This window comes from Antechinus flavipes, chromosome 2, assembly GCF_016432865.1.
Source record: "Antechinus flavipes isolate AdamAnt ecotype Samford, QLD, Australia chromosome 2, AdamAnt_v2, whole genome shotgun sequence".
In the NCBI taxonomy this organism is placed as follows: domain Eukaryota; kingdom Metazoa; phylum Chordata; class Mammalia; order Dasyuromorphia; family Dasyuridae; genus Antechinus; species Antechinus flavipes.
This window is the reverse complement of record NC_067399.1, coordinates 236,252,895-236,267,986: the sequence shown is the minus strand read 5'-3', so window position 1 is coordinate 236,267,986 and position 15,092 is coordinate 236,252,895. Positions and strand designations below refer to the sequence as shown.

Here is a 15,092-nt window from a genome sequence, read left to right as displayed (position 1 = left end):
CCATATTTGTTTAGTAAATATCCTTTGTAAAAACTGATAAAATCTAGTTTGGGTAGAGCCTTTTTTTTATTTTAATCTTATTTTTGTTTTACTCTTTCCTACAAAACTCCTAAATTTCACAGTTTAGTAGTTCAAAACACAGGACACAAACTATATTGTAACTTACTATAAATGTATCAACCACTCTGGAGCTACTTCCCCTGTTCTCACTCCCACTAGCAGCCTAATCCCCAGAGAATAACTGACTCCTTTTCCCTGCTGGGATCTAGGGGGTGAAAACCTGCGAGACTGGGATTTTCAAGTATTATTGCACAGGAGTCTCTAAGCAAAACAATTAGAAGACTTAACTGAAGTGGAGAAGTGAACACCTTCATGAGGAGGGTGGGGGGAGCAGTTTGAGTGGAGAGAAGGGGACATAGGAGAGAGGTTGTGCAGGTAGAAAGGAGAACACTTGACAACGATTGGATATATGGGGAGAGTGCAAGTGTGGAGTTAAAGTAGATCCCAAAATGGCAGACTTGGGTGACTGAGAGGGAATTTCCTTTTCCTTTATAGTACTCATTTCCGTTTGTTGGGGTGCTTTAGTTTTTTGTTTTGTTTTGTTTTTTACAAGGCTGTTAGCAGTGTCCACATTTAGCAGATGAGGAAACTGATCTACAAAGGTTAAATAAATTGCCTGATTTCATTAAGTAGGGTCACTTTCCCCGTCCAGGCTTGAATTTACTTACCATATGTTGAGGGGATTGGTCTCCATTCCAAACATCTTCCAGTTTTAAATACCTTGCGCTTAAGTCCTGTGAAATTATTCTTTCCTCCCTTCCTCACCCCAGGCTCCCCTCCTTGTCCCTGACTTAACAAATGTCTCAATGACTTACAATGACCAACTTCCTCTTTAGTGATCTAGCCTTTGGAGTAAAGAGACAACTTTCACAGCCAGTCTCACGGTCCCTTCTGACTAATGGTTTTAGAATCTTTTAGAGATAGGCTAGCATAAGCACCTTTTTCCCTGAAGACTTGTCAGTCTGTCATCCTATGATCTTAGTCTTTAGCAGAATTGAGAGCTTGCTTTGCCAATGACCAGTTAATCAGCAAGTATTTATTAAAGGTGTATCATATGCCAGGGCATTGTACTATATATAAAAAATGGAACAATTCTACTCAAAAAGAGCTTGTGTTCTTAATGGAGGAGATAATGTATATGTAAAAATATATGCAACATAAGTGTAAAATTTATCAATACAAAGTTACAAAGTAATTAAATAGAGAGAGGGCAGTACTTCCAGAGGCAATCGGGAAAGGTTTACATGTAGGAAATGATGTCTGAGCTGCATTTTAAAGAATAAAGGACTCTGAGTTAGAGGAATTTTGGTGAGTCAAAGCTTCTGATATTGAAGCCACTTGAATCCTCCTTCAGATGAGGATCAGACTCTTGCCAGTGGTCTTTCTTGACTCTTTAATCCCAACAGTGGTGGCATTGAAAATCCCAGATCTCTAGGGATTTGGGGGACAGAAGTAGAAGTGGAAAGTAGTAGGGAGAGAAATGATAAAAGGAGGGAAAGGGTTAAGAAAGCTCACATTTTTATCTCGTTTTAAAGTTTGCAGTATGCCTTCTTCCTAACAGCCCTGGAAAGAAGGATGAGGAAACTGAAGCTTGGAGAGATACCAGAATTTGTTCAAAGTCACACAGTTGGGACTTAGTCTCTTGATTCTAAGTCCAGTGCCTTTTCTAAAAAAAAATGTTTTTACCCTGACTTACAACCCCATTCTATTTAGAGGAAGAAGAGAAAAGATTTTATATCCCATTGTTTGTCCATTCTGTTTTATTTTTAAAATATACTTTTACTTCATTAAATATTTCCCAATTACATGGAAAGCATTTTAAACATTAATTTTGTTTGGTTTTTAAATATCATTGTTTAGAAAACCAGCCTCCTTAGGAAGATTAGAAAGTAGGTAGCCCAAAGACATCCATGTTGTTCTGAAATCCTGGACACCTGTCATCAACTCAGGTCTTTTAGCTGGGAAGCCCATTCTTAGCAGTTAAGCTTAGCTAACTTTTAAATAATTATATATTTTTTTCCTCAACTAAATGCTAAAACAGTTTTTAAACTTCTTTTGTTGTTGTGAGTTCCAAATTGTATCCCTCCTTCCTTGAGATGGTAAGCAATCTGATAGTTTATTCATGTGCAGTCATGTAAAACATTTCCATATTAGTCTTTTTGTACAAGAAAACTTTTTTTAAAAAATGAACTAATTATATGAGTTCTTCTCTGAAGGAAGGATAACATGGTTCATTATAAGTCAGGATTGTCTTGGACCACAGTGTTACTGAGAATAGCTAAGTCATTCACAGTTCTACATCATACAATATTGCTATTACTGTGTACAATGTTCTGTTTCTGTTCACTTCAATTTGTATCAGTTCATGTAAATTCCAGGTTTTTCTGAAATCATCCTGCTTGTCATTTCTTATAGCACAATAATATTCCAACAAAAATAGCTTGTTTAGCTATTCCCTAATTGATGGGCATCCTCTCGATTTCCAGTTCTTTAGTTGACTTTTTAAAAATATATACTTTTACTTATTTTGCTAAATATTGCCCAATTACATGTGAAACAATTTTTAAGTCATTTTTAAAAAAAATTGAGTTCCAAATTCTCCCCTTTCCTTGAGAGGGCAAGCAGTTTGATATCAATTATGCATGTGAAGTCATGCAAAACATATTTTCCATATTAACCATATTGAAAAGGAAAATTCAGACCAAAAAACTCAGGAAAAATAAAGTTAAAAAAAAAGTACACTTTGGTCTATATTCTGAGTTTATTAATTTTCTCTCTGGAGTGATAGCATTTTTCATCATGGCGCCCTTGGAAGTGGCTTGGATCATTGTCTTGATCAGAGTAACTTAGCTAAGTAGGTAAAGTAGACGAGAACTCTGTTTAAATGAGGGCTGAATGGTCACCTACCAGAATACTGAAGAGAAAATTTCTATATTGAAGACTGGACTAGATGTCTAACAAAGAATAACAATATTTATGTTGTTATTGTTTTGTTATGTTACGTAACACTTTAAGATTTGCATAGCACTTTACATATATTCCCTCATTTAATCTTCGCAGTAACCTAGTGAAGTTAGCACTACTATTAGCTCCATTTTATGGATAAGGAAACAGAAGCTGAATAAAGTCAAGCTGTGTGATCCTGGACAAGTCACTTAACTATTATTTGCCTCATTTTCTTAACTGTAAAATGGGGACACACTGGAGAAGAACATGATAAATGACTCTAGTATTTTTGCCAAGATTTTCCCCATAGACAAGGCGGTCCACAGGATCACAAAGATTTAGACACACAAGACAGAACGATATGCATCATGCTAAGTACTAGCAAAGACAACAAAAGAAACAATTTCTGTCTTCATGGAGCTCATAATCTAATTAAAAAGATAAAACACATTCATTCAAAGGAGAGAGAGATCTGTGTCCAGGGGTGGTCAAAAATGACTTCCTAAAGAAAGTGGCGTGAGCTAGGCTTTGAAATATGGGTAGACAATTCCAAAAGCCCCATGATGAAATGTTCTTTCCACCTCCAAAGAGCTGATGAACTCTATGCAGACTGAAAATTTTTTTCCTTTTTTTTTTTCTTTTTGGTGTGTGTGAGAGAGACCAGACAGACAAACAGACAGAGTAGGTATATTTAATATCAGAATTTTGTAATAGGTTTTATTTTTCTTGCCTTCTTTATGGGTGGGAGGGGGGAGATGGCAGGAAAAGAATTGGCAACTAAAAATAAAAATTGAATTGAACTTTAAGAAAAAATTTAAAGTATGAGTGGTATTTGACAACCTCTGCATGATCAGTGTCAGCTTTTCTTATGTTTCTAAAGTCTTAATTTTCCTTCTCTTTGAGATCGGAAGATTGCCTTCCCCTCCCCACAAAGGTGGGTTTGCTTGTAATAGGTAACCTCACTCCTCCCTTACTGATTGGATTTTGTTCTCCCTGCCTTCCTGCTTCCTCTGCATTGGCCTCTTGGCTTCCCATGTTTCTAAATCAGCATTTGATATCTGTTCAGGTGTTCTCCTCAAGAGCATTCAGCTGGCAAGGAAGGATGCCTAGCGTCTGTCATCTGTCATTAACTTACTTTATGTTCTTGGGTGTGTCACCCTGCTCCTTGTCTATGAAGCAGTCCACTAGATAATCTCAGTTTCAACTGGTCTATGCTTAATAAGTATTTGTCAAGTGGAATTGAAACAAATGAAAGATCATTTCTAACTTTACAACTGTGTACTTGAAGCAGTGTGTTGTGATGGATTAGTCAGTTAGAGATCTAAATTTGACTCTCCAAATGTGATAACTCATCTATAATTTACTCATCTTACTTTATTCATTTTAAAATAGGAGTGATTCCTACTGGTAAACTTGTAGCAATGATTAAATGAAAATAATATATAAAGGAAGACATCTTGCAGCATTATTTTTATTTTAGAATATTTTTGTATATTTAAAATTTTTATTTTGATAGTAGTTTTTCCCCCCAATTACATGTAAAAAAAGCTTTCAACTTTCATTTTTGTAAGATGTTGAGTTCCAATTTTTTTCTCCCTCCCTTGTTTACCTTTCTCCCCTCTACTTTTACAAAAAAACTGAAATAGGTTATATGTGTATATTCATTTTTAACATTTTCCATGTGAGTCATGTTGGGGGCGGGAAAATCACAAGAAAGAAGAAAACAAAACAAAAGGGGGAAAAAAAGGTAAAAATAGGAGCAGCTAGGTGGCTCAATAGATAGCGCACCAGCCCTGCAGTCAGGAAGATCTGAATTCAAATCTGGTCTCTGACACTTAGCTGTGTGACCCTGGACTAGTCACTTAACCCAATTGCCTCAGTGGGGGAGGGGGAAAGATGAAAATAATTTGCTTTGCTCTGCAGTCAGTCTCCATAATTCTCTCTCTGGATACAGATGGCCTGTTTGTTGGGATTGCCTTGGATTACTGAAGACTCTGAAAAATGTTAAGTCTATCACATAATCTTGATATTATCGTGTACAATGTTCTTTTGGTTCTGTTTACTTCATTCATCATCAGTTCATATAAGTCTCAGCTTTTCTGAAATCAATCTGCTCATCATTTCTTATAGAACAGTAATATTCTATTACATTCATATATCATAACTTAATTCACCCATTCCCCAATTGATGGACATCTACTTTTATTCAAATTATTTGCCACCACAAAAAGGGCTGCCACAAACATTTTTGCATATATGGGTCCTTTTCCCTCTTTTATGATTTCTTTGGAATACAGACCCAGTAGTGGTACTATTAGATCAAAAGATATGCATAGAGAGTATGATTTATTATAAAGCCTTTTTAAATTTTTTCATTTTTTATTTCTCATTTTCATTATTTTACATATAGCCATGTATATTGTATAGACATTTGAACAAATCAGTGGCCTTGACTTTCCTGACCCCAACTCCCTCTTGCAAACAAAATACACTGAACATTTATTTGGACTTCCAGGTAGCTAGTCAGAGAATCTTGGAATTTAAGGCTCAGTGGGAACTTAGAAATCACCTAGTCCAAATACTTCGTTTTATGGAGAAGGAAACTGAGACACCTGCTCCAGGTCATATAGCAAATTGTTGGCACAGTCAGGATGTGAATTCAGGTTTTCTGACTCCAGTTTTGTTTGGTTTTGTTTTCCATGCTTCATTTGTTGGCATTCTGCCTTTGAGTCTGAGTCCCGTGGGTTTAGCCCTCCACTTTGTGGGTTGGCTGAAGGCTGTGAATGGTGGCTTATGGGGAAATGGTGTATAAAGTCAGGAACAGCCATCATACCTTGTCTATCAAATACACTAGAGGGGTGCAAGGAGGAAGTGTGTTGTGGTTTCCTCTGCTTTTCTGTCAAAGCTTGGCTATAGTCAGGAATATTTCAAAAATGTGCATTACAGTTTGTGCAGTGGCTGCAGGAGTCTGCTAATTGCCCTTAGAAATAGGTACAGAAGGTCAAGGAAACTGGTTGTGATATCATACACTATCTAGCAATGTGATATCTGCTATTTGCTCCAGAGCCAACAGATAGACTTTTCTCTTGATTTGCTCATCCTTAGCACATACCCCTACCCTAACCCCAATGTGCACAATGTAAATATTTTCTCTTTGCCTGATGTGCCTCATCCCCTGGGTGACCCTCTGTGATCATACTTGGGATTCTTTCCACCTACATGCATAAATCATTTTCTCACCCAAGGGGAGTTACCAGTGACAGCAGGTGTTCTAAGGCCTTAGTTATACCTAAAATTGCCACTTCTTGGTCCTGCTTCCACGCATAGTACCCATCTTCAGAGACTCGAGACCTTTTGTTGTCTCAAATAGTGATCTTTGCCCAAAGCAGTGAGTAGGATGCTGGTGTCACCCTGTGTGACCTCAGGGAAAATACTCAATGTCTCTCAATGTTTTTAGTTCTTCTTATCTTTGAATTAGGTATCATAACACCTGACTCATTGGGTTGCTGTGGAGCATAAATAAGATATATCAAGCAGTTTGCAAACTTGAATATACAATAAGAATGTTGGTTATTTTTATAAAAAGAAAACAGGCCCTAGCAAGGCTTTTGCATGAATATCTGAGAAAAGCTCTTGAGTAAACTGAGGCTTCCAAGTAATGTTCTCTCTCAGAAATCAGAGAATCATAGGATTATCAGGATTTTAAGAGGTGCTTTCATCCAAATTGCCTGAACACGTCCAGTGAAGATTCCAGGAAGTTGGACAGCTCTAAATATCAAAAGCTTATTATATTATTGAACCAAATTATGACTCCTTGTAATACTCCTCCTCTCCCTCTCCTAATTCTACCCCCCTCCAAAGGACCTCATTCTATTCTCCAGGGCTACTCAGAACAAATCTACTTCTTTTTGTCCTGTGACACTTATCCTATTTTGATAGGTGGCTTAGAATAGCCTTTTATTTGGAGCAATCGGAATTTCCAATAACCCAGAGGGTAAAGAAGAGACATGTAAGTAGATAGAAGTAGGTTTTATCATCAGTGCTATTTCATAAATACATTGATTAAAAAAACAAAAACAACTCCCATTCAGGATAGGTATGATAAGAAAAGGAGGTTGGTAGGTTATGTTGCAAAGCCTAGGTGTGTCAGATGAACAGCATATACACTGCATATGATATTTACCAAAAAAATGTTTTTAATAGGACTGTAAGATATAGAGCCTGAAGGGAACTTAGAGGCTATTTGTCTTTATTTATAGATGACAGAAACAAGACCTAGAAAAGAAATCTTGTGCTTAAAGTCATGCGGCTTATGAAACTAACAGTTCATATTTACACAATTTTTCAAGGTTTGCAAAGCCACAACTATCCTGTGAAGTAGCAATCGTTTTTTATGAGCATTATTGATCCAATTTTATAGATATAAGCAAACTGAGGCTCTTATAACAGCATATATCCCTCCATGATTAAGCTTCATACATACGGTGTGACTAACATACTCATACACACACATCTCACCCCAGTGTGGAGATAAGTAACTATCAAAAAGCTTTAAGTTAAAGAAAAGTTGCCCATCTGCATGAGGGTTGATTGTTTTCTCACAAGAAATTTCCAATCAAAGTATGAAATTAGAGGTTGAGGTTTAAAATTGGAATTTTAAAAAAATACATTTATGAACAAGATTCTCCCAAGGTAGAAACATTTAAGAGTCATCATCTTACAGAGATAGAATGAATCATAAAGTGAGATCAGCAATTAGTGAGCAGTACTTAAGAAAGTTCGTTTGATAGATTAATACATCTGAAAATCTTCGGGGTTGACAGGTGTCCTAAGAAGAGGCTGCAATATTAGAAGGGTTGATATGTGACTATACTGGACAGCCAGCCCAACTCTGAGGGCCTGGGAGTTCCTTATAGGCAACCATATTCTCTAAGGAAGTTATTAGCACATTCATGAGAACATAGAATCCTACTGAGAATACCTGACTTTGTATTTTCAATATACCATACTCCACCCACTTCTAGTACTGAATAACCACTCTTCAATTAAATTGTAAAAGTAATTGCTGATTCAGGGTATAGTTCAGATTTGATGGGGTCCCTCCCAACACTGACATTTTTTGATCTTGTGGTACCAGGAAGCTTCCAAGACAAAATAAATTTCCAAAAGTGGTTATCTTTTGTGGCTTCAATATCTGGATCTCCTGAGTCTAGTGAGAGAACTTGGTCTAGGGAATAGCAGGAACAGATCAAATAGAACATCAGGAGCACTGTACAACCTGAGAACATTCTCAGAGTGGTCTCTGCCTAGCTAGACCAAACCAGGGGCATTAGTTGTCAGACTAATATTGTAAGACGGAGATGTGCTAGAGTGAGGGGGGACAGTGCTAGAGATTGTTACCTTTCCATGGTTTCCTCTTTCCCAAGAACAGGCTCTTCATTGGGTCATATACTTGGAAGAAAGGCGACCTAATGGGGGAAATTAGGCATATTCTATAAAATTCTTCCCTTATTTCCAAATAATCTGCATGAAGATATGTGTAAAACCTGTATGAAAATAATTTCATGCAAAGGAGAACAGAATCTCACCACTGGACAGGACCTTAGAGCAAGGGTTCTTAATTATTTTTGTATCATAAACCCCTTGGGCAGTCTGGCAAAGCCATGGACTGCTTCTCAGGAGAAGCTTCCGTCTGTATCATTCAGAATTCAATTAGAGGTTAGTGAAAATGAAAGTGCAATTTTTTCCCCCCAATCTAGCTTTATTTTTTTCCCTAAGCTTATTATTTAGCCTAGATTCCTCAAGTCCAGGATAAGGAAACTAAAGCGATCACCGAAGATTAATGGGGGATCCCAACTTTCCCACTACAGTAGTGGGAGTAGGAGTGCAGTACCCTCATACTCAATACCTTCTCAAAAGCGTGTGTTTAAGGCACATTCTCCTAGATTCTGAGCCCCACCCTCCTGGACTAGCCTACCTCCTGGCAGTTTCACACAAGTATTCATGCATAAAGACACACCCTAGAGCCTGCATTCTATACCCACCCTGTGTATCCACAGATTCCTGGCCCCAGGTTACCGATCAGGAGCTAGCTTACTAGGTAGGACTGTTCAGGCTCTTCTCTCTCTTCTCCTCTTTCCTCCCCCCAGCCCAAGAAGGCTGTGAAACCAGAGCCCACTGTTCCCTCCCACTGGGCACAGCACATGGAGGGCAGCCCCCTGGCAGCTTCAGTGCTCGGCACCAGAGGCAGGATTTCCTGGGCATGGCCCCCGAGCAGCAGCTGCCTTCCAGTTCCGCTTGGGCAAAAAACAGCTATGCAGGGTGTGGACAGGGCATCGTACTGCAGGGCAGGCCGAGGGCTCCCCTGAAGCCCAACCAGCCCACTTCTGGAGGGTGTGGAATGAGCCATCCCTATATGCTAAGGAAGCGCCAGTGACAGAAGGATCTGCTTGTGCATCTGAGCCGCTGTGAGAAGTAGCAGCTTCCTGCTCTGTCGCAGGATCTGACCCTCATGCCCGCAGATGGCTGAAGGGTGCACAATAACCATTTATTTGTTTATCTTGCTTTAAATGGATTTTCTTTCGATCCTCAGCACAGCCTTGTGAGGAAGGAATATAAATAGTAGTATCCTCTGCTTACAGATGAAGAAACTGAGATACTTGAAATAGGTTATTTTTCTGGAAGGGGCTGGGTAGACTGCGTGGATGCGGCCCTGATCCCTGGCTGGGAGGGCTTGGAAGAGACAGCAGAATGAGGAAGGGACTTCAGAAATAGAACTTGGATTGGGGGATCTAGGAAGTGGACATCCTTTCCTCCTCTCCCCTTCGCCTGTACTCACGTCCCTCTCTTTTTCTCTCAGTTACAGGGGCGCTGATTGCTGACTTCCTGTCTGGACTGGTACACTGGGGGGCTGATACCTGGGGCTCCGTGGAACTGCCTGTGGTGGGAAAGGTTCGTACTCCAGCCTCACTGCTAGTTCCTAGGCCTGGCCCCTGGGGGCCACTGTCCTCGGCTAATTTCTTATTAGAATGAGGTCCTGAGCTCCTAAGGGCATGGGACCATGTCTCCTCTTTGGCTGTCCTACTGTATAATACCTAGCCCAGGGCCACGCTAATTCACTAGCAGAATGGACAGTGGGCATTCTCTCCCTGTTTAGAGAGAGGGCAAAGGTGCAGAGGCCTCCAGGGCTTTCCTGTTGGCCAGGCTCCAGGGCAAGTTTATTCTGCCCACCCAATTAGTGAGATCAGGGTAGAACAGTTTTGTAACCACAGGCAGTCGTTTGTGGCTACTGGAGATTGAAATCTGGAGACAAGGCTTTTGCTTTCTTTTCTCTCTTAGAGGGCACTGGCTGTAAGCCAGGGGTATTTATTAAAGCCTACTTTCTGACAGTTTTGTGGGAGAGACCGAGAAGCATGAGCATTCGGCCCTGCTTTGGGGAGGCTAACTATATGGGAACCTAATAGAGAAAAACACTAGCCATCATAGATTCAATGTTAAATGGTGTTGGGTAGTTTAGGTGTTCAGAGGAAGAAGCACATATTGTGAGTTTGGGTGATCAGGCAGGTGTTTTGTGATTAACTTTGAATACAGGATTTGAGTAAGGAGAAGACTTTCTAAGCAAAGGAAATGACATGATCAGAAGTGCAGATGGTCTGAGTGAATGCTCTGATGGTGTTGGGGGGAGGGTGGAGTAGTAAAGATTACTATCTGATAGACCAATTAGAAATTGGCAATTAGGGTTAGTAGCCAGGTTGGCTGGGCAGGACTACTGGGGCTGGGAAGTGGGGAGGAAGCCTTACCCTGGTGCTGATAGAATGTTGTATTCCTTCTTTCAGGCTTTCATCCGACCCTTCCGGGAACACCACATTGACCCCACAGCCATCACCCGGCACGACTTTATTGAGACCAATGGGGACAACTGCCTCGTGACATTGCTGCCTCTGGTGAACATGGCCTACAAGTTTAACACCCTAAGTCCTGGTGAGGAGTGTGGGTAATGGGATGGGGCACAGATTTAAAATCAGCATCAGGGTAAGGTGGAAAAAGAGGAATCATTGGGAATCAGAGGGAATCACAGAAAAGTAGTCCTTGAAGGCTGGACAATATCCACAAATGAAGTTCTGGTATCTAGAGCAAATGGGTAGAGAAGGGGGCACATAGCATGGAAAGAAGGTAGAGACCCCAAGACTGATTGTGTCCTCCTTGTTACTCATCCCAGGTGTCCTTGGTTGTGTCACCAGGCAGCACATGAGCATTATGCCCCAGTAGTGTACATCCCCATGGTAGGACACTGAGACTTGTGGGGTGGAGTGTCCCTAAGTCAGGGAGTGGAGAAGAGATCACAATTTCTCCTTGTTGTCTTTTGCAAATGCTCCGGGACAAAGCCCTGGTCACCCAGTGTTGCTTATTAGCTCCTCTGGGTAAGAAGTGAATTATGGGAAGGAGACCAAGAACATTCTAAGCATAGAGGACATGCTAAGTGGCACTGGCAGGTGTCAGTAAACATGGTGCTTGAGGGAAAGTGGAGGTCCCAGTCTTGGGATTTAAAGTCTGCCCTACAACTTTTTGTCTGGGAGATAAAGCCGACATTGTGGAAGGAAAAAAACACTGGGCTGAAGTTAAAGGCCTGGTCTCAGATCCCAGTGGACGTTTTCTAGCATTGTGGCCATGGGCACACTATGGCATTCTGAGCCTCAGTTTCCACATCTCCAGAAGTAGGGTTATACTTTGAGAATTTGCCTCCTATTATATACCTCAACAACGATACTGTTTGAGGATGTATTCTGATGGAAGTGGATCTTTTCAACAAAGAGAGCTAATTCAGGTTCAATTGATCAAAGATGGACAGAAGCAGCTACACCCAAAGAAAGAACACTGGGAAATGAATATAAACTACTTGCATTTTTGTTTTTCTTCCCGGGTTATTTATACCTTCTGAATCCAATTCTCCCTGTGCAACAAGAAAACTGTTCAGTTCTGCACACATATACTGTATCTAGGATATACTGTAACCTATTCAACATGTAAAGTACTGCTTGCCATCTGGGGGAGGGGGTGGAGGGAGGGAGGGGAAAAATCGGAACAGAAGTGAGTGCAAGGGATAGTGCTATAAAAAATTACCCTGACATGGGTTCTGTCAATAAAAAGTTATTAGAAAAAAAAGAGAGAGAGAATTTGCCTCCTAGAATTCAAATGAGAGAAAGGAGGGGAGAAGGTAAAAGGAAGAGAGAGGGAGAGGAAACGAGAGGGTGGGAAGGAGGAAGGGAGCGAGAAAATGAGAATGCATGTGTGAAATTATCATCTTCTCTTCCTACCTGCCACACATACAGAATGTAAGCTCCTTTAGCTGAAAGTTTTTTTCTTTTTATTTATAGCTGCACAGCTATATATATATGCTGCACAGTGCCTTATACACACAAGCACTTAATACATGTTTATTGGATTGGATTTCATTGTTGTTAGTAAAGTCCTTGCTCTTTCCTGGGCTTTCATCTCCTCCCCTATAAAATGAAGGGGTTGGACTAGACCAGTGTTTCTCAAACTTTTGTTCTCAGTATATTTATACTATTAAAAATTACTGAGGATTTGTCCAAAGAGTTTTTGTTTATGTGGGTTATATTTATAGATGTTTACCATTTTAAAAATAAAAACTAATTTTGAATTTGTAAATTCTCTGAAAGAGTTTCAGAGACACCTTCTCCCCCTCACACTCATCCCAGGATTCTCTGGACCACACTTTGAGAACCACAGGAGTAGATGATCTCTTACAAATCTTTGCAGCTCTAAATCCTGTGAAACCTTGGAAGTAATGATGAGAGCATAGCCACCTTCTTCCTGCTTTGGGGGAGGATGGGGAGTAAGAGTAGGAGTATTATGAAATAAAGAGCATCGTGAGGGCTTTAAGTTAGTTCTAAGGAAAAACTTCTAGCCTAGAGAAGCTTTCTTCCACAGATGATCAAGGAGTCAATGACATTAGATTTCTTCTTTGAAGGCTTTTCAGTTCTGACTTTATTTAGGGGAAGTTGTAATCCTGGAGGGTGGTGACATAACAAGACCCCTCTGAACTAGATCCCTAAACACTTTTGACCACTATCAGTATAGTAGTAGTAAGGAAGAGGAGAGATAAGATCATGGGTCTTAAGAGTTGGAAATGATCTTAAGAGATTATAAAATTTGGTCTCCTTATGTAGGAAAAAAATGGGTATAGAGAAGTTGAATTGTGTCCAAAATCACATGAGTAGTAATTTACAGAACTAAGATTGGAACCTTGGACTAGAGCATTATCCCATGACAAACCCTATGACTAGCATAGTGTCTGTTTCTTTGCTCTTCCACAGATGAACTTTATCAGCTCTATCCTTGGGAGTGTTTTGTCTTCTGCCTCGTCATCTTTGGAACCTTCACCAACCAAATTCACAAATGGTCTCACACTTATGTTGGACTTCCCAGATGGGTCACTTTCCTCCAGGACTGGCACATCATCCTACCCAGAAAGCACCACCGAATCCACCATGTTTCCCCCCATGAAACCTATTTCTGTATCACCACAGGTGAGCTGTTGGATGAGACACTGGAAAGTTCAACAGAGTCAGTGACCTTATGGGGCTTCTAGGTTAAGGAAGGGAAAGACAATAGAAACAGGTGAAAAGATCATTGACAATCTGTTATTAGAAGAGAAATACTTGTTAATGATTGTAGGAACTGAAGGGAGGAAGAGAAGATTGGGAATGGAGTTGGGGGAGAGATCAGGAGAGGCTTCCCAGCATAGAGGGAACCCCCTCTGGCCTTGAAGGACAGGCAGGATTTGGATAGGTAGGAAATGAAGGTGCTACAAGAACAGGGTAATCCAAGCTGTTGAAGTCCATTCAGAGACAGTGAAGGACCCAGTCTGATCCAGAGGGGAATTTCTGTACTACTGTAATGGGAGATAGGACTGTACTGATGGTTTGGAGCTATATTAATATACTAGTCAATCGAGAACAAGATCTGAAAGCGTCCTTAAAACTATAGGACATCAATTTCGGATTTCATTCCTCTTTGTAAAATGAGAGTTCTCTAACAGGATAACTTTGACTTTTAAAGTCTTTTTTTAGCTGTGTCCTTTGATTGGTGAATTCTTCTATTCCACCCTGATACCTCTCAGCATGTGAATAGTCAGGCTAAGAAGTTTGAACTTCAGAAGTTTTTGGCAATTGCCTGTAGCAGAACACTGATTTCTTTTATGTGAAACCGTCTAGAATGGAAGGAAACCTCCTTCTCGGGAATATCCTTTCCTGGTGTTCAGAGCTGACCCACTGGGTCAATGAATTTGAATGTACCTTGTCCTCCTTTATTGAAGAACAAATTGGATTTTTATTTGGAGCTCAAGAAAATAATCTAGGCTTCCCTATTTCTTTCTCTTCCCTGACATTCAGGCTGGCTCAATTACCCATTGGAGAAGATTGAATTCTGGAGACGGTTAGAGGACATTGTCCAAAGACTAACTGGAGAAAAGCCTAGAGCAGATGATATGAAATGGGCACAGAAGATAAAGTAGTCCCCAACAGCTTTCCTTTGAGCTCTAACCTTGTTGCCAACCTTTCCAAACAGCCTCTCTCTCTCTCTCTCTCTCTCTCTCTCTCTCTCTCTCTCTCTCTCTCTCTCTCTCTTACACACACACACACACCCCATCCAACAAGTGCCAGACTTGAAGTGAAATTACTTGGAGACCTGCTCATACATGAGCAGCACTGATGGCTTCTCTCTTTGAATCAAAGATGCTGCTTGACATGTAACAGATTAACATGGGAGAGGGGAAGGGCAGGGCCCATGTACCTGCTGGCCAGCATCCCTGGGGGCACCCTTCATCTTTGGGAGTAGGGTGGCCCCCTCCTCACAGAAGCAACTCGAGGAAGCTTATGGAGAAGGAAGGAAAAAACCTGCTCATGAGGCTTGATTGGCACTGTCACCATGTTTCTGTACTGCCTGGGAGAGCCTGGGTCCAAATGGAGACAGGAGGAAAAGCAAAAGGTGGAGGGTTTTCATGACTGACTCTGGTCCATTAGGGTTTTTAGTTTTTATTTTTGAATGCAGTCCCCCAAGGCTGC

The 15,092-nt window shown here is 40.5% G+C and overlaps 1 protein-coding gene across 2 annotated transcripts in view; it reads left to right on the top strand.

The window, feature by feature from the left end:
• PEDS1 (plasmanylethanolamine desaturase 1) overlaps window positions 1-14,625 on the top strand; it is a 35,327-nt gene extending 20,702 nt beyond the window's left edge. For both annotated transcript variants that reach the window (XM_051976575.1, XM_051976574.1), the window contains 4 exons: window positions 9,866-9,957; window positions 10,842-10,986; window positions 13,344-13,556; window positions 14,421-14,625. In XM_051976575.1, the coding sequence (XP_051832535.1) occupies window positions 9,866-9,957; window positions 10,842-10,986; window positions 13,344-13,556; window positions 14,421-14,542 (572 nt within the window). In that variant the 3' untranslated portion in view covers window positions 14,543-14,625. The remainder of the gene's footprint in view (window positions 1-9,865; window positions 9,958-10,841; window positions 10,987-13,343; window positions 13,557-14,420) is intronic.
• Window positions 14,626-15,092: the final 467 nt, after the last annotated feature.